The following is a 25,828-nucleotide window of genomic DNA, read 5'->3' on the forward strand; positions in this document are numbered from 1 at the left end:
TCAGTTGAGAATTGCCATCTTAACAATATTGAGTTCCATTCATGAACATGGTATATCTCTTCATTTATTTAGAGCTGGCTTTAAAAACAAAAATGATTTTGACAGTTTTGTTCAATTTTATATTTGTTCTTTTGTGGATACAAATCACTAACCTTTCACGCATCCATAACCAGAAGTGCTCCTGCAGTATTTTTAACCTTATAACAACCATATGCCTCCAGTACTTAATTTACTTAATTTAAAAAAAAGTTTTTGTCAAATGCACTAGCTAGGTATGATTGTTTTATATTGTACTAGCTGTAATACTGAAATGCTACTCTAGTGGAGGAGAAAACAGTGGTATCTTGCAACTTTTGTTTTATGTTTCTATTTGAAGGGTTTCCGACTGAATTCCTTGAAGAGAAAGTGGCCTACCAGGGATATCACAACAGCCAGAACTGGCCAGAAAATACAAACTTTTGCTTCGAACCCGAGCAAGTAGTGAATCCTGTGCAGACTGGTAAGTGCTGGCTTGCCTGTGACTGCTGAATGTGAACTGTGACATAAACATGACAGAGCCACAACCACCACTCATAAAACATTTCAGACTAAATATCGCTTCTAAAGCACAACCAAGGTATAATTATTTCCCCTGAACATTTGGTTGACCCTTTCTCCTCTCTGTCTATCTCTTCTTCTGGGGAACATTCTGATGTTGAGAGCTCAGGTTATTTGTTTACACTAATAGGTGGTTTGTTTTTTTCCATCTAACTTATATGGTGCTCATAGTTGGTTCCAGAGAATATAGTACTTGATGTTATGTACCATTCTCCAATTATTGGCTATCCTGGATATATGGTAATTTTTAGAAAGAGCTTTATTGAGATATAATTCACATACCATACAATTTACCCACTTCAAGTGTACAATTCAGTGGATTTTAGTATATTCACATGTATAGCCATCACCAGAGTCAAATTTCGAACATTTTCATAACCTCAAAAAGAAACCTGGTACTCTTTAGATAGCCATAACTCCCTGTCTCCTTATCCACCCTAGCCTTAAGGAACCAGGACTCTACTTCCCGTCTCTGTAAATTTACTTGTCCTGGTCATCTCGTATACATGGACTCATGTAACGTGTGGTCTTTTGTGACTGGCTTTTTCCACTGAGCACACGTTTTTAAGGTGCACGCATTTTTGTGGCATGGATCAGAACTTCATTCTTTTATATGACGCATAATCCAGGGTATGGGAAAACCACGTTTTGTTTAATCTCTTCATCAGTTGAAGGATTTTTTTTTTTTTTTTTTACTATTGTGAATAACATTGTTGTAAACATTCATGTACAAGCTTTTGTGTAGACATGTGTTTTCATTTCTCTCGGGTATATACCTATTTGGAATTGCTGATCATATAGTAATTCTATGTTTGTCATTTGATGAATTACCAAGCTGTTTTCCAAAACAGCTGCACCATTTTACATTCCCCACCAGTAATGTATGAGGTTTACAATTCTTCCACATCCTTGACAGCTCTTATTTCCCCTTTTTTGGAAATTATAGGTAACCTAATGGTTGTGAAATGGTATGTCATTGTGATTTTGATTTGCATTTTCCTAGTGACTAATGATGTTTATTGTCTTTTTATCTTTTCATGGGCTAATTGGTCATTTGTATATCTTCCTTGGAGAAATATGTATTCAGATCCTTTGCTCAATTTTTAATTGGTTTGTCATTTTGTTGGTGTATTATTTATATATTCTGTATACGAGACCTTTATCAGATTTATGATTTACAAATATTTCCCCACATTTTGTGGAATGTCTTCTAATTTTCTTGATAGTATTTTTTTGATGCATAAACGTTTTTAGTTTTGATGAAGTCAAACGTCATTTTTGTTTTGTTGCTCATGCTTTGGTATCATATCTAAGAATCCATTGCCAAATCTGAGGTTGTGAAGATTTATTCTTGTATTTTCTACTAAAAATTTTATAATTTTAGCTCTTGTATTGAAGTCTTTGATCCACTGTGAGTTAATTTTTTTTTTTAAATATGGGGAGAGGTAGAAGAATGAATTCTTTTGCATGTGGATATCCAGTTGTCCCACCTCAACTTTTTAAAAAAAGACAGTTCTTACCCCATTGAATGGTTTTGGCATCCTTGTTGAAAATCTGTTGACCATAGACATATGGTTTTATTTCTCAACTCTTAGTTTTAGTCCATTGATCTGTGTTTCCGTCCTTATGCCAGTACTATACTGTCATGATTGCTGTTGCTTTTTGGTAAGTTTTGCTGTTGGGTAGTGTGAGTCTTCCTACTTTGTTCTTCATTTTCGTGATTGTTTTGGCTACTTTGCATCTTTTGTAATTCCATATGAATTTTAGAATCAGCTTGTCAGTTTCTATAATGAAATCAGCTGGGGTTCTGATAAAAATTGCATTGAATCTGTAGATCATTTTGGGGAGTTTTGCCATCTTAAGTCTGCCAGTCTATAAACATGGAATATTTTTCCATTTATTTATATCTTATTTCTTTCAACAATATTTTTGTAGTTTTCAGAGTATAAATTTTATACTCCCTTTGTAAAATTTGTTCCTACTATTTTATTCTTTTTTCATGCTGTGAATGGAATTTTCTTAGTCTCATTTTTAGATTGTTCATTGCAAGGGTATAGATATACAATTGATTTTAATATATTGTTCTTGTATCTTCCAACCTGGCTGACCAGGTTGGTAGTTTTTTTTAGTGGATTCCTTAGGATTTTCCATTAGGTTGGTGCAAAAGTAATTGCGGTTTTTGCAATTATTTTCAACCTTTTAAACCGCAATTACTTTCGTACCAACCTAATATATATAAGATCATATCGTCTACAAATATAGTTTTACTTCATCTACAAATAGTTTTACTTCTTCCTTTCCTAATTGTCCTGGTTAGAATTTTCAGTACAATGTTAAATAGAAGACGAGAAGCAGACATTCTTCTTTTGTTCCTGGTCTTGTGGGGAAAGCATCCAGTCTTTCATCATTAAGTATGGTGTTAGCTGTGGGTTTTTTTTACAGATGCCATTTATCAGATTAAGGGAAATACCTTCTATTCCTAATTTGTTAAGTGTTTATGAGTGTCTACTCATGCCAACTCCTGAGTTTATTTCTCCTCTCGAGATGCCAGCTCATTCAGGTAGCTTTTGAAATGCAGTTTTCTTCATTATGTCCACATAAGATGGAAATGTCTTTTTTTTCCCTCACTTGTTCTGCGTGTCTTTTTTTTTTTTTTTTTTTTTTTAAAGTAAAGTGAATGTCTACTGTGTAAATATCTATTGAAAGTTTAATTATACCTGTGCATTCACCTCTTGGTAGACTGTAGAGTTGAGCGTTTGTTGTGTTTTTTCTTTTATGTATTTGTTGGCTGTCTGATTTAGATAATTAAATCTTAGAGAATATGAGGTTACGACGTATTTTTAACTCGTAACAAATGAATTAGTGAATATTTACTGATTTCTTACCATGTTTAGTCACATATTATCTCAGTTTATTTAACGAACTGTTAATGACACATGTATAACTAATCAGTATTCATGGGATAATAAGGAATGCTACCTCTATAGTTGTATTCACTGGGAATGAGTTTTAAATTCCTTCTTTATTCCAGATCCCTTTAAGATGCACCACAGTGACGGCCTGGAAGATTTGCTCTTTTTCCCCAGTGGAACAGCCAATGCTTCAGCATTTACAGAGCAGAGTGATCCCCTGAAAGACAGTTATGGTATGACTTCGCCAGTTGGACTTCTTACCCTAGACAATTTTATGTGGCCTTCACCCCTTACCTTTGAAGTTAACCACTAGGCAAAGTCACATTGAGGAGCTCTGGCTGGGACAAGGCACTTTCTAGATCAGTCCCAGGAGAGAATTCATAGTTAGGCTCTCTGCTGCTCCGGTCCTCTCATGAGATCTTGAGTCCTATATCCTAGGGCCAAATTCTGTCTCCACATTTTACTACCTCATGCCCTTGGGCAAATTATATCCTCCCTAAACTTCGGTTTCTTTGTCTATAAAATGGGGTTAACACTAACTACTTTCTAGCTTTAAAGATGTGATAACTACGTGAAATTATGTAAAAGAACTTCTATAGTGTTCATTACATAGTAAACATTAAATGGATCTTTGTTACCAATATGTAGTATCCTCATTTCTGGTTTTGTATAACTTTTAACTTTTAACATGAATGTGCCTGGGTACTGTAGGGCAAGCAAAACTTCTACCCATCGTAGGTTTTCAGCTGGGACTAACGAAAAGATTAATAAGAGAAGAACAGTTTATTAACACCTGCAGTATATATCACACAGGAGAAAAGTAACTGAAGATCGTTGCTTAGAATTTCTGTTTCTGTAGCATCTTCAACAAAAAACAATAAACTTGAGAGAAATGACAGGACAAAGGACAGCAATATTAGGCTTCTAAGAGTGGCAAACAGGCAAGGTAATGGGAGGGAACTAATGGAGTAAGGTTTGTTTGCAGATTTCGTTGGTGCTTCTCTGGGCTGGTAAGAGTTTATCTCCAGTAAAAGGAGAATTTATATCCTGCCTTTAGGTAGAAAGGGAGGAACTTTTTTGTGGGTTTGCTGCTTTTAATTGCCTTCAGGTCAAAATTATTTTTCAGTCAGAGGCATGTTTTGAGGTGACATATTCTGGTTTCCTTCAGTACCCATCATCATCAAGTCCCACTTCAAACAATGCTACAATTCTGTATTTGTAAAGATCCTGACCAATAATATATTCCACGTAGGCTTTTTGAACTCTTGGGAGAAGGATGTTAAATGACTTTGATGTTATCTATCTCGTCTCCTGATACTTTGATTTTGGCTTTGACTCCTGTTTTTTTCAGCTCACTAACTAGCGAGTCATTTAGTTGCATTGACTTCTTTCTTCTTTACAGCATCTTTCTTCTCTTCCTTTATGCTCCCTCTGCTTTTCCCAGGTAAACCCCTATCACTTCACACCTAGACCACCTCAGTAGTCTCCTGACAGGCTTCCTGCTCCCTTTTAAAATTCATTCTGAATAGACCTGCTGTATTGATTACCTTGAGTCCCTGTTCTGTATTCATCATCTCATTTTCATAATTAAGATGTTAAGGCACCCTCCCCTTCTTTTTTCTCTTCAAGTCTAAATTTCTCTGCTTTCCAGATCCTTTTTCCATTGTTCTAATCTTATTTTTCCTCGCTGGTATGCAAGATCTAGTTGAATCAAACTAATCTTACAGTCCTGGAAACATTCTTGTCCTGTTGGCATCTTCATACTTTTTTTTTCTTTCTCTCTATCCTTGAAATTGACTATTCTCTCCTCTCTTCCTGCTCCTGCTTCTGCTTCTCTGGAGCTTTCTACGACCACTCTAGTCCTCTGGTGTGTTTTAAAACTCGTATAGCACCTAGATCTGTGTATTTTGCATTATTTGATATATGTCGATTTTGTCGCTCTAGCTAAATTGTAATAACCTTGATGGCAAGAACCCTCCAGGGGTTATTAAATCCCCTCTTAAGTCTGGCAGTGGACAGAATAATAATAATCCTTTACGTTGTGTAGTTCTTAATAATTTACAAAGCATTTTCACAAAATTGTCCTCTAATGTTGGAAAGGATGGTGTTAATTTCATTTTACAGATGAGGAAGTCACAATTCCTTACTAAATGTTATGTTATATCAATTGTGATGTTGGAGCTAGAGCTCAGTCTTTGGTATTTTGAACTTTTATAATCCACTCTAGAAGGCAGCCAATCAGTGTTGACTCATGGGTGACAGGCATATAGTTATATTATACAGCCTATGAACACATAGCCCAAACCTGAAAAATATCAGCAGTTTCTTGCTTTGTTTTTCATTGGTTCTTAGGTCTGCATCTTTATGGCAGTATGTAAAGCTGATTTTAAATGCCAGATGTCTTTTTTCCCCCCCAATGTTAATCAAGTTTCAAAAATGTGTTTGTTTGTGTTTCAATATTAGGTCTGTTTTCTTGTGACACATTTGCTCCTGCAGCTGTTGTACCTCAGGGGTGGCCTGTGGAAGCCCCAAACTCTCCGCACGCAGGAGTCTTCATTTCCCCAGAGGCCACACAACCTGTACAGCCCACAGCAGGTAAATTATTAGAACTTCTCTTTATCAGTTAATGATTACAGTATCAATAATCAATATAAGTCATCAGACTTCTTTTTTAGCAGTGTACAGCAGTATAGATATACATCTCAGAACCATCACAAATGTTTTTAAACTTGTATTACCTATTTCACATTTAGAGGAAGTAAGTTGCAGTAGAAATACAAGACTTTGGGTTAACGGGCACAGAAAATCACTTTTTAATTCAGTGCAGATTTAGGATTCTAGGGTTTTTTCTTGATGTCCCATAGGTGCCCTTTCTGACACTAATTGTGTACCTGTGTTGTTTTATTAAGCCTTTGATTTTTTTCTATTCTTTGCCTTTTCTCTTCCACTATTTGTTCTCCCAACATCCTATTCTTCTAAGTATTGGGAGTGTCAGAGTACGCACAAATACGTTAACTGGACAGCTTCTTAGTTATGTTTAGGGTGTTATGGTCACAAAAACCAGATGCTCCTGTGCTCTAAGAAAGTGGATTTTGAATGCAGAGCTACAAGCAGTCAATGATGGATGCTAAATTTCCAACTTATTTCCCTTAGAGCCAGCCGAGGTGGTAGAAATGGCATCATCAGAAGAAAGGGCACCAGCAAAAGCATTGGAAATAACGATGGGACTGAAGGCTGATGACATGGCACCGTTTAAAGAGACAGAGATGGCCGTGGCCAAGGACATGGCACCTGCCACAAACACAGAGGTGGCATTGGCTAAAGACGTGGAACTATCTACCAAAGAAGATGTGGCACTTGCCAAGGACGTGGAATCATCCATCGAATCAGATATGGCCATAGTCAAGGATGTGGTATTACCCATGGCAACAGAGGAAGCCCCAGCTAAGGACATCATGTCACCCCCAGAAACAGAGGAAGCCCCAGCTAAGGACATCATGTCACCCCCAGAAACAGAGGAAGCCCCAGCTAAGGATGGAATGCTATTCAAAGAAACAGAGAGGGCACCACCTATACAAATGGATTTGGCCCCAGCAAAGGGCTTGGTAACACCCACAGACAGAGAGATGGCCCCTGCCAGGGGTGTGGTATCACTCTCAGAAATAGAGACGGCACTGGCTAAGGACATTGGATCATCCACAGAAATATCCTCAGCCAAGGAGTTGGCCTTGGTCTCAGAAACAGAGGTGGCCCCAGTCAAGGACATGGCTCTATCTCCAGGCCCAGAAGTGGCCCTGATCAAAGACACGGCTCCAGCCCCAGACATAGAGATGGCTCTGGGCAAGGATGTGGCTCCACCTCAAGAAAAAGAGGTGGTGCTGGGCAAGGACATGGCTTCACCCCCAGAACCAGAGATGGCCCTGGGCACGGATGTGCCTCTGTCTCCAGACACAGAAATTGCGCTGGCTAAGGAGGTTATACCACCCTCAGAAAGAGAGGTGGCACCCGTTCCGGTTAAGGACGTGAAAGCTGGACGGACACAGGAAGAAATAAGTGAGGATTCACGGTTAGAATCTCTGCAGAATGAGGGGCATTCAGCTGCACCTACTTCCATGATTTCGCCAGGTATGGACTTATTCTTACTCTCAGGATTTCTGTCTACCAGGGTGTAGTCTCCAGAAGGGTAAGGGACAAACATCATGAATAAAAACTTTGCAAATCCATAGACGTTCCTACTCTCCTAGACAATTACTTCTCATCTTCGCCCCCTCCAACCTCCAACACCTTCCCCATCCTTATTCTGCTGATCTTCCTGTTTTTCTCATAGATAATTGAGGTAGTAAGAGAATATTCACAACCTTCTACTACCTCATCTTGTGTCTGTATCCATAGACTCTGCCTTCCCTCCTGTCACTAGAAGTAGTCGTCCTGTTTCTCGATAAGGCCAACCTCTCTGTCTTGCACTAGGCCCCATCTCTTCTTGCCTACTTAGGCGTATTGCCCAGTCCGTTCTCTCCTTTTCTTCCCTCTCACCAGCTTTTGACCCTTTCCATCGAATCCTTCCTACCATACACAAATAACATCTGTGGTTTTTCCATCTTAAAAAACACAGAAGCCCTCCCAACTCCACCTTCCCTTCCCCTTCCAACTGCAACTCCATTTTTCTGCTGCCCTAACCGGAGCATCCCTCATTCCTCAAAAACTATTCCCATTTCCGATTTCTGGAAGGTGGAAGAATAGCTGAAATCATGCTGCTCTGAAACCTGTGTGCTTTTTACTATTACCTTTAGAAGCGGTCTCAGCCACGGGCCAGAAGTACAACTTGCCAACAGATGAAGTGTCTGTGTTAGAGAAACTAGAGCAAAAGAAACCATTCAGCAGTCAACCTTCTGAGCTTTCTCCTGAGACCACAGGTAAGTTAGGAAAACCAAGTGGACTCTTAGAAACCACTAAAGCTGGGAGTGGGGGTGGTGGGACAGACATTGTCCCTGGTTGGATGGTAGAGTCAGCGGTGCCGTTACGAGGTCATTTCTCTTTCTTAGATAGAATTTGTGTTGTTCAGGCAGAAAGTTAGCTTGTTCCGTACTTTTAAATTATCACTACATCAACTAAGGACACCTAAACTTGAATGCAGGTCAGCTGTTCACTCTTCTATCCTGAGGGGTTTTAGGCAGTTATTCAGCTTTCCCACATCTCAGTCTCCTCAGCTTTAAGAGACTACGTTGGTCCAGTGGTCTGTAAACCCTTGCTGGTTACTGTGTGTTTCACAGCCTACCAGCATCTGCATTGCCTGGGACCGTGTTAGAAATACATCATTTGGGGCTCCTCCCCAGACCTTCAGACTCGTAATACGCATTTTCTCAAGTTCTCCAGATAATTCTTATATACGTTAAACTTTGAGAGGCACTGCTGTAAGATACTTTCTAACTCAAAGTTCGATTCTTCAATGAACTCTAAGATTACCCGTTTTTATTATAAGCCAGAAACATGCATATAACCGACAGCTGAATTCTCTGCCGACTTTCCTGTGACTGTGATTCAAATGTGAACCGGAGGCCAGGGACCGTGACTTATTTCACTTACGATCTCTAGTGCTTTGCACACTGCCTGGCAACAAGAAGGAACAAAATGAACGTTTGGGTTTTTTAAAATGATGTTTTAGTGACTCAACATACCAATACAGATTTATCAGGTTCTTTCTGTGTAGAAAATACACCATGCGAAGGCACACAGATATTTAAGGCCGGGTCCTTGCTCTTGTGTTGTTATTATTATATTATAGCCTGGATGGCAAGACAAGTTCGCAGGCATGAACTCTGAAACCAAAGATTTATATAATAATTGAATAAAATAGTATAAGAGATGGCACCAAATAGCTGCTGATTAATTGCCAAATTAAATGTTTTAAATGCTGTGCGGTGCTAAGGCCTAGCAATTTTTTGAGAGAAGCAGAAATTGACCTGAGGTGTTAAATAAAGGGCAGGATTTGGAAGGACTTTGGAGGGATAACGACAGAAACAAAAAGTACTGTTTCAGTGTTTCAGTACTCTCTCACGTCATTCCATTGGGTCAGACTTGACAAACGCTGTCCTTGACCTGCTCCTAATGGACTCTTCCTGGGACCTCGGATCCATGCTGTGTCGGCTTGGAGGAAGGAGGTTGGACCAGCAGACTTCCTGACACTTTCCCAAGGGGTGCTTATCCCAATTGTTTTCATTCATTGCCCTACTTGGCATTATGTATATTTCTCTGGCTTTGGGAAAGTACATTTAGGAACAGAACATTGAAATCTAACATGTGTCTTAATGTAGGAGGCTCAGTTCTGGAATGATGAGAATTTTTCTCTGGCCAAAATACTAAGTCAGTATCTTTTTTCTTTTTTTCTTCTTATTTTTTTTCCTGGTAGCATAAGTCTGGCCTTCTAGAAGGTCTGTTTCCCAGAATTGATCTGGTTAATTTGGCAAGTAATTAGTATAATATTGGTGACAGACTCTTAGAATTACAAATTCTGTCCAAGATCATATGTATTTTATTCAATTAAATGTCACCAAAAAGAGACAGGAACTTACCATTTTATTGCAGAATCAGGAATTATATACCTAGTAAAAATAATGACAAATAAAAATAAGTGTCAGATGAGATTTATAGGCAATAAGTGCTTATGATAGAGGTTAGGAAATCTCTGAATTTATTTTCTCCAGTCTTAGTATTTTGTAAGTATGTTTGAAAAAAATCTTAACCTGAAATGATGATCTTTATTAAATATTTGCTAATCCCAGTTAAGGGTGAGAAATGTTTTGGAAAAAGCTGTGTTCCTAAACAAATTAGTATGTGGGTTGGTGAAAATAGACTACTTAAATGCGACATTAAATGGACTTTTTTTTTTTAAGAAACAATAACAAGGAGTTTTCTGTTTGGAATTTTGGCCACTTTCATGTATTGCAGGTACCTCTCCCACACAAGTCAAACAAGTGTGCAGACCCAGTGATCGCAGGGCCGCCCGGCCCAGGCCTGCTAGGGTCCCTCCTGAGCTGCTGGGAGGCTCTTCTTCACGGATTACTCTCGATCCCGGGCTGGGCCCCTGCCCTTTATCAGAGTCGGGTTGGGTCTCTGGTTCACCTTCCTGTGGTGAGCCTGGGAACCAAAGGAAAACTATTCATGGCGACTTCCTGGAGTCCCAGAGGGATCTTGGCAGGGAGGCCTGGGCTCTAGAAAGCACAGCAATGATGATGAAGAAAAAAAAGAAGAAACCCAAACAAAAAAGATATTCTCAACCCCGGGCTGGGGGACCTTGGGATGATGACAATGCAAAAGAGCCTAAAGGTCACCCCTTTGCAGCTGACACACAAAAATCAGATGTTCTCCCCAGCCAGTCTACCCCTATGGGCATGGAGTATGGACTGGCATCCAGAGAAAACCTGAAAAAGGGATGTGAAGTTGACTCCAGAACAGCCACACCGGTGGCCGAGAACTTTGCCTCAGAAAGTCTTAGTGTTCCTTTGTGTCCTTTGGAAGAACCCCTGAAAACTGCAATACGTTCTCAGCCCAAGCTGACAGTAGAGGCAGAGGACAGAGGTCACAAGACAGGACCGCAGAGCCAAGATAGGAAATTGATGCAGCAAGGTGAATACGCTCCTGCAGAGAAAGGCCAGGCCAGAGGCTCTCTCAAACTGAAAGGGCCCCTGACGGAAGTTTCTGCACACGGAGTAGAAAGCCCTTTGGAGATCAGACCCAAAGAGGGTTGCGTTCCTGTCTTGGACCAAGAGGCTGTGGCAGGAGTTTCAAAACCCAGAGCAGCAAAAGAACTGTCTAATTCGATACCCACTTTGACAGCAAGTAATCCGTTAGAAAGTAGTCTGAAAGAAGGGAATGATGAAAGGAAAATGACTAACCTGCAGCATGAACGTGCTGGAGAGGTTAAAGAACTGAAAAAGGAAGACTTTCCCAAACCAAGACAAGAGCTGAGGATCTCAGCTTCCCAGCAGCTGCAGGACAAGGAGGTAGCTCCGATTCCTGGGCCGGGAAATGAACCATTTAAGAGAATGGCAAGTGATGGCAAAAGCAGGAAGGGAGGGGGAAGTTCTGGGAAAGTGAGAGCAAGTTCTGGGAAGGTAAGAGCCAGGCCTGAGCAGCTGTTCCTTCCAGACAACCAGGAGGATGGCAGGGCTGTCTTTGGGCCTAGTGAGCCAGCCACTACCACCGGAATAATGAATGCCGGGGGTACGAGTGAGGAGCTGAGGCTGGATCCTTCAAAGCAACCGGGGAGCACGGCTGATCTCCCTAAGGCAGTGGTGAGGGGGGAGCCTAAGGGGATGACTGACCCTAGTGTGGTGAGCACCTTGCAGGCATTGATTCCTCTGGGGAATGAGTCGGGCGTGGCTCAGACTTCCAGTAGTAGAACAGAAAGAGGAGCCGTGGCCATAGATCTGGGTGTCAGTAACCAGGGCAAGGAAGGAAGGTGTCCTTGGATGGATCGTGAGGCAGCTCCCTGGATTTCTGAAAAGCCTAAAAAAAGAGGTAATGAAGGCAAAAACAAAAAGGTTAAAAATGATTATTCCACACAGCCAGCTAGGATGGAGAGCAAGGAAGAAACCCTCAGCCCGCCCTTTGTAGGGAAGGGTGGAGGGGCTGGTGGCACTCCCCATCAAAACAAGGAGTTAGGGCTCACGTTCCCCGTTAATCATGAGCCTGTGTTCTCACATACATCAGATACCCCCACAGTGGAAATAGTTGACCGAAAGGGTAAAAATGTTGAGGTTAATTCTTTTGAACTTGGGGCTCTTGGTGAAAACAAAAACACAGTCAAGGATTCTGCTGTTACTGGAACAGCTACCAAGGTGACAGATGTGAGCTGCCAAGACCAAACCCAGGGGCCAGGATTTGTTCCTTCAGTACTGCCTGAGGAGTGTAAGACAGATGCAGCCAAGGGACTCACTGCAGTGGCTGACAAACCAAACAAAAGGAGTAAGGATGGCAAAAGTAAAAAGGTTAAAAGTAGTTTTCCTGAGAAGCACATTCTGGAGAGTAAGACAGATGCAACAAAAACACATGTTGCCCTGGAAGCCACAGGGGTCCACAAAGTTGAAGGCATGGGCTATATGGATGAAAACAGAAACATTACCTGCCGCAGAACGCCGTCAGGGGGGATAAATAAGTCAGCCCCTCTAGAGGCCCTGGATTCAGCAGCCTCTGAAAAACCACCCACTCCTACCCCTCAGGTAGCAAAGGAAAGTGATTCGTTTCCAGACACTTTGGCAGAAAGAAGGCAAGAGACAGCTCCGGTCCAGACTTCCAAATTATTAGCAGTAGATAATTGCAGCAAAGATGGAGTCCCAGATCAAGAAAGACCCTGGGCTCCCTCTGCTATTACGCCCTCGACAAGCACAGGCGGAAGTGCCCTGACTTTTCCAGCATCCGTAGAAACAATTAGTAGTCCTGGAGATAACCGTGTTAAGAATAAAGGCGAGCTTGCTGGTCCCATGAAAAATGGAGCAGGGGTAGATGGAGGGCACGTGACAGGGGAACCCGAGTTGGTGCCCAGCGGTGCATCTAAGCATTCAGTAGAGAAAAAAGCAGAACTAGCGAAGGGGCACCTTTCTGGAGTGCTGGTAGAAGAGCAGAGCCCACCAAGTGAGGTCAGAGGCCGAGAAGCATGTGCAGAGAGGAGTCATCTTACAGCACAGCCAGTAAACAAAAAGGAAGAGTGTGAGGAGGGGTCTGCTGCAGTGCAAGCGCCCAGTGTACTGGGAGGCGAAGCGCAAAAGCCCCGTTTCTGTGAGGACCAAAATGCTGAGGGTGGGGCGTCCGGGGGCCCAGCTAGTGTGAAGGACGAGGTGGACAGGACTCTCTTGCCTCCAAAAAGTGAAAAGGACAAGTTGGAAGTAACTCATCCGTCTTCAGAAATCACAGAGTTGGAAGATGTTTCCTTGCCAACAGCAGAACTCCGGTCAGAGTTGTTAGGTGGCGAAGTTGCAGCTACCCCTTCGAGGGTGGTAGATAAGTTAGTAGCGACAGCCTCCAAGGTTCTTCAACTCCCAGACCCCAAAGAAAGGCTCTCTGAGGCCCCTGAGAACATGACGGAAAAACTTGAACCAAAGGCCCCGGGAGAAGGAAAGAAGGAAGACAAAAACAGAATGGCAGAAGTGATGAAAGGCTACATGAGACCCACCAAGTCCCGAGGACTTCCTCCATCTTTGCCAAAACCTGCGCCCCAGGACCGAGAGAGATCCACGCCCCCCAAGCGCAGCGGTATGAGCCTGCCATGCGGCGGTGTGTGCGCGTGTGGCTTGAGTCAGCATCCGAGAGGCCAAGAGCTTGTGCTTTGGTCCTGTTCAGACTCTAATCCTTGTTAATCATTGATTTGTCGGCATGGAAACGTATAACTGCTAATGACGTGTGTTCTGCAGCCCAGGTGTGTCCAGCTTGAGGCAGGTGACCTGGTTGCATGCCTGTTTACCCAGCACTGAACCTTGAGTGTTACGGGAGGTTGAATTGCAGACAATGAGTTGTCGAGCACCAGGCCTGTCATTATTCACTAGCCTTAATTTTTTTTCAAAGTGTGCCTCTGTGCCTCCTATGTGTGAAGTTTACAGCCAAATTTTAATCATCATTTTGTATAAGGAGGAGAAAAAACGTTTCACATCCAGCTGAGTGCGTGGGATTTTTTTTGTCGGTATATAGGAGCATATCCGTATCTTGTGCTGGTGGGACTACATATGCAAATTGCTTTTAGATAAAGGAGGGTGGTCTCCCTTTGATAGGAAACGGTGGCCTCTGGCCCGCGTTGGCTGGCCCAGACTTTGTGTTTCTAGTAGTGGGACGTGCTCTTTCAGTGATGCAGCTGCAGTTGCACTGGCTTCTTGCTCACAGCCGTTGGCCCACAGTTGCATGTGGGTGGAGTCTGTGTTCATGAAACACAGTCTACATCAGGGCCAGTCTGTAAAGCTTGCCCATGTGGGACCCTCATAAGTTTGCCTTTTTTGGCTTTAATCAGTCAAGTAATCGGAATGAGATTGAAAAGATTTAGAAATGTTAGCTTTCCTTCCCCCTGAAAAGTATGCATGTAATCATGACTTGCCTGAGCCTAACCTTCAAAAAATGGTTCCTGGCCTTGGAGATTTTCCCACAGCCTACAAATGATATTGTCGCTTAATCACTGTTGCCCAGCTTGCATGATGCAGCTACTAACTCCAGAAATCGAAAACCACCAACTGGCCTTAGTAGCTAGTGAGGCTCTTGGAGACGCTTTCCCCTGGGATGGTGTTGTGCATGAGCTGGACTTGCTGTCTGGGGCAAAGCCTGCGCTGGGCATGGGTGTGCCCGGCGAGAACACGTGCTGTGGGAGCAGAGAATGCTGAAGCCGTTATCTGCATAAGATATTCTCATCTTTTCTGTTTTTATCTTCCTTCTGTTAGCTCCCCTGTTGCCAAGGCAGAAAATGAAGTCGTATGTGGGGGGCTTTCTAGCTTCCCCTTAAGATTTCCAGTGTTCTATCCTGTTCTTTGATTTTAGTTTCCGGATTGGTTCTTTAGTTTCAGCGGTGATACAAAGAGTAACGTGTGAATTTTCTGAACTCTACCCATTTCTTTGCTCAGTATTTCCAAAGAAATGTATAAAGAGGATTTGTGCTGATTCTTGAGGAAGCAAGGTAGATGCTGCAGAGCTTCTGGGGCCCTGCTTTGGCCAGGCCAGGCTCAGAGACTGTGTCAGGAGTAGCCTCGCAGAGTGGCTGGGGAGAAGGTGATGGATTTGGGGCAGTGTTCTTCTCTGAATTCTAGCACACCTTTCCCCTAAGGGTAATCTGGACTTTTTTTTTAAAGATTTTATTGGGGAAGGGGAACAGGAATTTATTGTGGAACAGTGTGTACTTCCAAGACTTTTTTTCCAAGTCAAGTTGTTGTCCTCTCAATCTTAGTTGTGGAGGGTGCTATTCAGCTTCAAGTTGTTGTCCTTTCAGTCTTAGTTGTGGAGGGCGCAGCTCAGCTCCAGGGCCAGTTGCCGTTGCTAGTTGCAGGGGGCACAGCCCACCATCCCTTGCGGGAGTCGAACCGGCAACCTTGTGGTGGAGAGGACGCGCTCCAACCAACTGAGCCATCCGGGAGCTCAGCGGCAGCCCAGCTCAAGGTGCCATGTTCAATCTTAGTTGCAGGGGGCGGAGCCCACCATCCCTTGTGGGACTCGAGGAGTTGAACCGGCAACCTTGTGGTTGAGAGCCCACTGGCCCATGTGGGAATCGAACCGGCAGCCTTCGGAGTTAGGAGCATGGAGCTGTAACCGCCTGAGCCACTGGGCCGGCCCCTGGACGTTTTTTTAATAGTCAAAGGAGTTTTTTTTTTTTTTTACTCATTTTTAAATAGGTAATACGTTCACATGGTACAAAGGGGTACTCAGTAAAACGTTAAATTTACCTCCCTCCATTAACCCCCATCCAAGTTTCCTTCAGAGGCAACCAGTGTTAGCAGTGTCTTACACATCCTTCCAGACAATTTATGCATAAAGAAGCGGTGACATACATATTCCTTGATTTTATATAAATGAGACATGGCTATCACACATTCTGCTATGTGCCTTGCTTTATAAACTTAATTATTTTAGAGAGCTTTTCAAATCAGTACAAAGAAAGGGGCCTCAGTCCTTTTTCTTTTTTTTTAAATATATATATATATATATATATATATATATTTTTTTTTTTTTTTAATATTTTATTGGAGAATGGGAACAGGACTTTATTGGGGAACAGTGTGTACTTCCAGGACTTTTTCCAAGTCAAGTTGTTGTCCTTTCAGTCTTAGTTGTGGAGGGCGCAGCTCAGCTCCAGGTCCAGTTGCCATTGTTAGTTGCAGGGGGCGCAGCCCACCATCCCTTGCGGGAGTCGAGGAATCAAACTGGCAACCTTGTGGTTGAGAGCCCACTGGCCCATGTGGGAATCAAACCGGCAGCCTTTGGAGTTAGGAGCATGGAGCTCCAACCGCCTGAGCCACCGGGCTGGCCCCTCAGTCCTTTTTAACAGCTGTGTAGTATTTCATTGTAAGGCTATGCCCTAATCTAATTTACCGCTTCTTTACTGATGGACCTATAGGTGTTTTCCAATTTTTCTCTATTAGAAACAAGGTGAATGCTATACTTGTGCAAGTACGTCTGTATAATCAAAAAGGCTCTGGAGCAGACTCTCAGGTTTGAGGACTTTGTCTTCATAATTTTGACCAGTGTTGCCAAACTGTTCCCCCTCGGGCAGAGATGTACCGGGCTGTGCCCCCACCCTCAGCACAGACCAGTATCTGTCCCCTGCACTTGTTCCACTAGTGTGACTTCTTTTTTGTTACATGTGCCGATCTAATAGGTGAAAAATTACATCTTGGCGTAGGTTTATTTTGTTTTACTTATTTAATGTGACTTCCTTATTTATTGTCAAGTTTATAAAAGCCCTACTCTGGAGTTTATGAAAATATTTTCTGTTTAATTTTTAAGTTTTTACATTTTGAATCTTTGATCAATCTAGAAACTGAATATTTGTTTCTGTGTGTGTGTGTGTTTTGTTTATGAGGTGGGAGGTAGGATTACTTGGTTGTCCCACTATTACTTGTATAATCTATCTCCCACAGAAATGCCACCTTTGCGTGCTTTAAATTCCTATATGTGTTTGGTCTGTTTCTGATCCATTGGTTTTTCCATTCAGGCTTTACCACAGTGTGGCTTAATAATATATTTAGTATCTAAATATTAGATATATTTAATATCTAATGTCCCATGTCTCACCCTATTATTCTTTTTCAGAGTTTTCCTGACTATTCTTGCTTATTTATTACTACATATAAACTTGAGAATTGGCTGTTATAGTTTTGGGAGGGAAAATCCAATCAATCATATTAAATGTATAGATTACCCTAAGGAAAGTCAATGTTGAGTTTTTTTGTCCCATGACATAATAATATGCCATGTTCAGTAATACCGTATGTTCAAGTTTATGTGTCCTAGTCCATCACTGGTATTTTGATGGTTTTTTCATATAGAATTTGTGTATTTCTAGGGGCTGTGAGTCAGGGGACTGAGTGGATTGGGGAGTGTCTGGACGTGATAGGGGACGAGGCAGAGTGGCCCCTCATGCCCAACCGCCCTTGGTTCATGTGGGCTCTGATGTTTCACACAACTGATTCTATCCCTGGCCTTATTTAATTTTATCTTTGCTCTGCACTTCGGATCATTCATCTTAACTGCCCTGCCCCCAGTTTGCCAGTGATTCTCACACATGTTGTCCTCATTTGTCCTGTGGTCAGACGGTATTAACCCATGGTTTTCAGGGTTTGGACAGCAAGGATAGTAGGGTTAATATTATAAAAAGAATAGCAACTACCACCTATTGCTTGAAGATTGTATGCCTAGTTATCTGTAGCTAGATAGTAGGTAGACAGACAGACACACACACACACACACACCAGTATTATGAAGGATTCTGTCCATATTACAGGTGTGGAAATGGAGGCTGTTCAGGTCACACAGATAGTAAAGTGGCAGAGGGAGAATTTAAACCCAAGTCTTTTCTGATTGTGAGGCCCATGCTTTCCTCCTTCTTGCCTCAAAGGAACCTTCCAGAAGGTTTTAGGTTCTTAAAAAGAAAACTAAAGCACTTTTTTAGGTAGAGAAGTGGAGACATATCATGAGGACATAAATTGTGAACCAGAAGCTTTTGGGATTAGAATCTAGGTCTTTTGACTCTGTCTAGCATTTTATTCTCCAGGCAGAGACTGCTTGATTTATTCATGTGTTCTCTCCTGAACACCCAGCATAGAGCGTTACATACATATGATGCCTAATGACATTTTTTGAATTATAAATGAATTATGTTTTGCTAGTCTTATCCTCTTTGGAAGTAGGGAAAGTGAATATACTGCTAAAGGCTCTTCCAGCTTAACGGTTCCTCTCCTCTTATTTATTCATGCTGCGTTCGAATTTAGGGAAACTTCAGCAGAAGGTTTCTTCACATATTATGCATGTTGTTCCAAACAGGGAACATTGAGATACTTTGGGAAATCTGAGCTCAACTTGTCAGAAGAGGGCTTCTTGTGGGATTGTGGGATTTGTGAAGGGAAGAGCAAGTTTGGACGGAAGCGAACGCTGCTGTTCCACATTGGTTGCTCCCCTGGAAGCCAAGGAGAGCTGTGAGTGACAGTGAACGTGGCACATTGTGCTGTTATTGGGACAGTTATGGATCTCTGTGAATAGGCCCTTTTCTTTGCCATAGTGACAGCCTAGTCTTCTATAGTGACAGCTTCATTTCATTTTCTTTAGTTTGCTTGAGCCCATCAGCTGTCTTCCATAAGCTGGGAGTATCAGTTTATGGTGGGAAATTCTCTTGGTGTGAAACTTGAAGTAATTTATAAAGCCAAAATCCTAAGTTTCGAGGCCCTTGTACATAAATAAAATATGCTCAGCAGATGAAAAAACCATTTGTAATTTTAGAACTTGCTATGAATTTACAACTGGAGAAGGACCCATTTGGCAATGTCTTTTCTTAACAGTAGTGCCGTTGGTGAAATTCCTTTCTTCCCACTTACCCTCTCATTCTCTGGCTTTTTTCCTTCTTACTGGTTGTATATTAATGAAATTTCTTGGGGAATTCTATATATACCACACAACTGAAAAGAGCTACCATTTAGTGAAACGTACTATACGTTCAGCACTCTTAAATTATTTTAAACCTCAAACAATCCTGTGTTACTATTTGCCTTGTTTCAATAAGAGCCATCTAAATATTCTTTGAGCAGAATTTAGCAAATACCAGTTATTCCACTTTAAAAGAAGAGTGTTCTTTACACTCACTCCTGCTCACTTTTTCCGTCTGGCTCAGTAGCATTGGAGGATTCAGAAAACCAATGAACAACTTAGCTTCTGATTTTTGGTGGTGTAGACATATCTACTTCCTTTTAAGGGGAGCAGGTCCTATTTTCTAGAGTAAGGTGAGCCAGCTAAGGCTGAGTTGGAGGGTTGTGATGGGTTCCTGTTACGTTTCCTTGACAGGGGGCGTTTCCCATAAGTGCAGACTGACGTAGGTTTAGATTTCTGATGTGCGTCGGGCCCCCGGGATGGCCCCCATTTTTGTGGGTCCTGATATATGAATTACCTTGATTAAAGATCACATAAATCAGGTTACTAGCTTCAATTTTTTTCTTTCTGTTTGCTTCCCAACTTTTGAAAGTTAATCAGGGAGAATCATGATTTTCTTGAGTTAAACATGTACTAAGAAATGTTTCCAAAATTTAGTTAGAATATGGCTTTGAAATCATTTTGCGTGTATGTTTGAATATCTAAACAAAAACACCATTTACTTCCAGGTAAGTATCTAGATTGCAATTTCACAACCGTCAGCTTTTATTAGAAACGAGTGTCATCAGTTATTGTAATCAGTAGAATTATTGACTTTCATGGTAACGGTAACTTATTAGAAATTGTTTCCTGGAGACAGTAACAGGGAACATTTGGTCAATCTGGAATGTAGGTTTGTTGCCTTGGTAACTGATAAGAAGGAATGCCGAGCAACCAGTTGTGGAGCATATCGGAACCAAGGCCCTGAGCAGGTTGAGGACTTGCTCAAGCCACAGGGCAAAAGCAGAAACAGCTGTCAGCTGTCTGCTGAGCTCAGACCTGCAGGCTGTGCCATCACACTTGGAGGCTTGACATGTATGTCGTCTGATAAAAAGGCCCGAGAAACCACCTTCTGACCACATGCATGGGAAGCCACGCACTCGGGTAAAATGGAACTTAAAACTATAGCCCAGGGGACATTTCAGATCCCCTGCCGAGATGAGTTTAATGATGGTGGGGTTTTTTTTTTTTTTTTTGGTATCACTTTTACAAGTGATACAGTCATTGTAAAAGGAATTCACCCGTCCTTCCCCGAGCAGAACTTTTTTGAGAGCCTACTTAATGTGTGTCAAGCACTGTGGTAGGTCAAGCACTGTGGCAGAGATGGACAGGTCATATTCCTGCCCTCTGGAAGCTTCCAGGAAAGGCACATAAGTAAAAGATTATGGTAATTTCTGAATCCTAAGAAAGGGTACTGACATGGAGGAGTCAGATTGGGGGTGGGGTTGTTAAAAAAAAAAAACCTTTCAAGGCGGAAAGTTTTCCTGAAAGAAAGGATTTATTGAGCCAGATGCTAGCCAAAACAGGACCAGGTCCTGGAACATGCAGTCTGAGCCAGCAGCAGCGCTGGGTGGAAAAGACAAGCATGTCTGCCATCCTGGAGTTGACAGGCGCTTTTATACATTAGGTTTGGGGCAAGAAAGATGTTAGGTTGTTGTGAAAGGATTTACATTGGCTACAGATAAGGGGGTGGAAAAGGTGAAGCGGGGCAAGTTCCGGGGTAGGTGCCCAGCCTGTAAGGAAGACATATTTACCACCTTTGATTGGTTACAGGCCACAATACTGAAAGCTCATGCGCGTGCGGGCTGCGGTGGCATCTAGTGGTCCAGCTACCAGATGCCGTTCAAAGCTCCAGTGTACACTCAGGAATGTGAGCAGTCTTTTGTGTTGGTCCACAGCTATTACCTGGTTAACTGCTCCTTCTTTCACTCTTTGCCCGCTGTAATTTAATTTAGAACAGCACAGAATTTTGCTTTTGTCGGGGTCTAGGAGACTTCACAGAGTAGGTGACATTTAAGTGAGTTCAGAATGAGTAGGGGTAAAACGTAGAGGCAAGGAATTCCAGTGGCAACTGAGTCTAGAATGGAAGTCTTCTGGTTTATAAGTACATTTCTCCTTACCTGGCTGTGCTCAACCTGGGAAGACTTGGTGTAAGCTCCTCACCCACCAACTTGATATAGTATGGGGGTTGGGGGGGAGTTTGAGTTCCTTGCTGCAGTGTCTCCTGGGGGCAAACTGTGTCCCCGAGTGAGACGATGTCTGTAGTTCTGAATCGGACTAGAGCACTGGCAGAGCCATCCTAGATCTCAGTAACTTTTCTGTACTATGTTTGCCCCATTGTTTGCCATCTATGTAACTTTCACCTCGTTTGGAGGGAAACAAACCCATTAATTCTTGTTCCATGTGATCTCTTCCTTGGTATGTGTTGCAGAAGCAATAGTGTAATCAAACTGTAAGTTACTCTGTCCCCTCCCCTCTGTAAAAGCCTCTGCGTCTGATTTTTCTTCGTGAAGGCAGAGGGCCTGCCTGCCTGCCTACTCGGATGCATCACTAAGGTAGCTAACAGAGCTGAGGTCTGTGAAAAGCCATTGACTTACCTGTAAATTCTCTTGAGAATGGAAATTAGTAATGGAAGGTTGCTGAGGAATAAGCCACTCCTACCTCCATCATTCTTTGCATAATTAAGACCACGATTAAGGTATAAGGTAAACACTAAAAGTAAATGTTTTGCTTCTTTTTCCCCTTTATTTCGAGGTTGCTTTTGTCCCCCAAACACACATACACTTATACTCACATGTATACATACTGTGTATTAATTTGGGAGTTTTGAATTGATTACAAAAAGACAAGTTATAATGTCAAATTAAAGTACTTTTCTTCATTGAGCAAAAATAAAATAAAATAAAATAAACGAACGTTAAAAAGGAGAGGGCATCCAGTGACTAAGATTAACTTTTGCTCAGTGGTGTGGGAGACGGCAGTCAGAGACCAGGCATCTTCTGTGTGGCTTTTCCATGAACTCACCACTTGGTCTTGGACAAACCATTTTATTCTTTTCTCTCTGGATCCCATTTTTCTCTGTAAAATGAGCGGGTGAAGTCAGAGGAGCGCCAGCATTCCAATTCTGTGCCGTCGCACATACTTCGGTGTCCTTGGCCGTGCTGTTTTTATGGAATCACCCTTGACCTAAAAGAAATTTGGAAAAGGGGCTATTATTTCCTTTAGGTAATTCCTCAGATTTCGACAGTTACCTTCTTTTCTCTTGTCTGTTAATTTGTTATTGAAATTAGGGTTTGTATAGTGTTTGTTGTAGTTGATGGTTTGGTTTGTTTCTGTTAACCTTCTTCAGCAGAGAGATCCCATGTACTAATTCTGCAGTCCAGCTTGATCATTTCACAATCAAATTCCCTATTGGGAGAGAGAAAACCTACTTTATGCCTAAATACATTTTGTTAGCTTTTTATTTTTTTAAGCTGGCCTTAGTGGGTACGTTCCGTGTGTTAGCTACCTTGTGAAATGCTTTTTCTGGATACGACCTCACACCTCCACGAGGGGTGTATTCTGTGGGTGTCTCCATATTACTCCTATGTTGTCCTGTTGTACCCGAGCGTAGTGCCTCCCTGAGCGTCTAGCTGACATGCTGTCTCGGGCACTCGCCACTAGTCTGGGCTTCTTGTCTGGGCTTAGACCTCTTGGCCACGGACCTTCCCGATGGCCTCTCCCGACTCTTGAGCTCTGTGACTCTGAGGCTTCAGTGACCGGATGCAGTGACCGGAGACAGACCTCGCCATGATCTCCCTTCAGGCTGCCCACATTCTGACCCCAAATAACGCGCTCCTTTGTCACTGGCCAGCCTCGTTGTCCTGGATCCTGCTCCTGGTCTTCTGGCTGACTCACATTTTGCTGTTTGCTATTGATGGATCGATCGCTGAGGCAGGACACGTGAGATTGCAGGTAGCAGGGCCTTGCAGTTCTAGTTACTGCCTTAGCTTTTTTTTTTTCCTTTTTGATACTAGTGGGGAGGGTCTGGGTAGGCTGGCTTGCTCTTCGCTGAGGCTCTTTTCTGCCCATCAGAATATGGCGGCCAACTGAGATCGCCGCCGTTTTCTTCAGACGTGCTCCGGCACCCCCTAGTCATGCAACCTGCATGGGGAAGGGGGGCGTTTATTGGCCTCTGGTGCCACCAATTAAAGTCACGCTATGAGTTGGACATAGCAGCAGACCTGTGATTCCTTGAGCGTGTGTTTCAACGCTTTTTATTGAGGTGTAAGAGTGTTAAAAATGTGAAACTGGAAGGCACCTTAAAGATGCCCCTCATTTTATGGATGAAGAGACTGAAGCTGGGAGCCATTATGTGAATTGCTCAGTCAGAACTATTAAGAGGCACAGAAAGACTTTAAAACCTGGTCTTCTAACTCCAAGCCAAATTATTTTCCCCCACAAACCAATAGAAGGTGTCAGTACATTGAGGGTGTGTGTGTTTGTGTGTGTGTGTGTGTGTGTGTGTGTGTGTGTTTGGGGGAGTGACTAGTTTTTGAGCAGGTGGGTCTGTTGAAACATGTCTGCTTTCTAAGTATTTTCTGAATCTTTGTCGCTGGCATGTTTGGACCGCATTGCAACGACACCCTCCTCACCAGACTGTCAGAACTTACTTCCATCAGCTATTGCACATACTTAATTGTATTATTCAGTTATAAGATACATATTTAAAAGGGAAGAAAGCCAGAATTGACTCGGACTGATTTCATCACTAAGCCTTTCTGTACCCAAGACTCCTCTCATTTTTTCCCTGTTGCTGATTAGAATCATGACCTTGCTGGCACTGCCCTCATCTCATCTTACGTCCTCACTTCCTGTCTCTTAGTGAGAGTTTTGTCATAGAGTAAGGTGACCCTGGTTCCTCACCAGTGAACCTTTCTTGTGCTTTGACATGTACAGCTACTGAACTGCTGAAGGGCAGGAGGACGGAGGGGTGTTTGTGAGACTCGGTTTATGTTCAGGACAGAGATCAAATGGACATTCATAGTTTTCTCAGCATTGCATCACTGCCAGTTATGACCATGAACGTAGCCCGGTGTTAGGTACTGAAGTTGATGCAAAGGACATACAGGGTGTGTCCTGCACGCTCGTTGAGGTCTTGAGTAAATTGCCTGAGTGGTGTGAATAGTAGAGAAGGTGAGAACTTAGGGACAGAGTTAGGGAAACTGTCCTGTGCTGTGCCTTGGTAATCTCTTCACACTTTCTAGACCAAAAATGGAACATTTTAAACTAGCCCTTGTTTTTCTAAAAGCATTATTTAAAAACTGTAACCAAATCATTGCAGCTGATTGCAAATGGCTTTTTAAAAAACCAAGCTCACTTTTCTTCCTCTTGGTAAAAGACATACCATGTATTCTGGTTTTTTTCCTCTTTCACAGAATTTATTTTATACCTATTATACCAAATAGCATTTTAAACACAGACATATAAACTCCCTAGTAAGAAAAAGCAAAGGCAAAAGTATTTATCTTGAGAAACAAGATACACCAGCACTTATATAGTCTGCATATGTTATTGCACTTTAACTTTCATAATTTGACAAAACATTCATGAAACAGTCTGCAGACAACTAGTTTTAACAAAGAATACTTTTAAGCAGACGTGACTGTCCTAAATTGTGTGTTAGGTAAGAATTTTACAAACATTACTCACATCAGCAGTAACGGTGGAGCTGGAGAGCATTGCGCCCTCCCCAGGCTGCAGGGAGGGAACCACCACTTGCAGGGTGGGGCCTGTGGCCCTTTCCAAGGCCACGGCTCTTGCGGCCTGCAGATGTCAGCCCTCGCATCTCCCTGTGCGTGTGGACTGGTTTGCTGAGCCACTGGGTGTCAGGATTCCCGTCTGATAGCTTTGTGGAATGGATCAGGGAGGACAACCTCAAAGGATGTGTACGTGGACTCTCTAACCCAGTAAGAAGTCAGGACTCTCAGAGCCCCACGGTGGCGTCCAGCTCGCTCCTCGGCAGCAGACTGATGGCTTCCAGCAAACTAGCTGGTTGACACCGTGATGGACAGGCTTGCCGTAGGTCGCACCCTTAGGAACTGGGCGTTTACGGCCACCACAGCGCATACGAATCTGATATATGACGTAACCGTGCTTGGCCTTGTGTCCCAGCCTGCGTGTTGTATCGGGCCTGGTGGGGCAGGGGCGCCGTGGAGCGCAGGGCGCTGGCGGTACTGCCTGCAGTGCACACCGAGAAGAAACCGATTACGTTGGACTGCTGCTTCCTCTATGGCTCCTGGATGTACCTGTAAGCGCCCATCTTGGCTTACCTGACGGCTGTGGCCAGATGGAAAGGTCGTGCATTCTTGATGGAATATTTCACAGTTCCTATGTTAGTACAGGATAGTGACTTACAGGCAGGGCAACAAAGGTCAGCTTTGTTCAAGGTAGAGTATAGCCTATCCTTCCAGTGTAACTTTTTTTTGCCCCCAAGAATTTTCTTTTATGGATTCCTCAGTCCTGAATGTACAGTTTGTAAGCGCAAAGGCCAGGGCAGTAAAGGACCATGCTGAATTAAATAGGGGCAGTGGGCTCTGGTGGGCAGGTGAAACCCCAGGCACAGACTGCAGAGTCTTACGTTCCAGACGTCAGAGCGGATGAGTTGACCCTGTGAGCTCACAGGGCAGCTGAGGGCTCAG

The 25,828-nt window shown here is 42.8% G+C and overlaps 1 protein-coding gene across 17 annotated transcripts in view; it reads left to right on the forward strand.

Annotated features, from left to right (window-relative positions):
• Positions 1–25,828, forward strand: part of MAP4 (microtubule associated protein 4) — a 151,610-nt gene that overhangs the window by 94,921 nt on the left and 30,861 nt on the right. For 10 of the 17 annotated variants that reach the window (XM_033132255.1, XM_033132257.1, XM_033132259.1 and 7 more), the window contains 6 exons: positions 377–499; positions 3,629–3,742; positions 5,973–6,104; positions 6,663–7,634; positions 8,300–8,422; positions 10,455–13,757. In XM_033132255.1, coding sequence (XP_032988146.1) covers positions 377–499; positions 3,629–3,742; positions 5,973–6,104; positions 6,663–7,634; positions 8,300–8,422; positions 10,455–13,757 — 4,767 coding nt within the window. The remainder of the gene's footprint in view (positions 1–376; positions 500–3,628; positions 3,743–5,972; positions 6,105–6,662; positions 7,635–8,299; positions 8,423–10,454; positions 13,758–25,828) is intronic. The other 7 variants (XM_033132264.1, XM_033132262.1, XM_033132263.1 and 4 more) reach the window with 2 other exon arrangements.

The sequence above is a fragment of the Rhinolophus ferrumequinum genome, chromosome 17 (assembly GCF_004115265.2).
Source record: "Rhinolophus ferrumequinum isolate MPI-CBG mRhiFer1 chromosome 17, mRhiFer1_v1.p, whole genome shotgun sequence".
Taxonomy (NCBI): Eukaryota; Metazoa; Chordata; class Mammalia; order Chiroptera; family Rhinolophidae; genus Rhinolophus; species Rhinolophus ferrumequinum.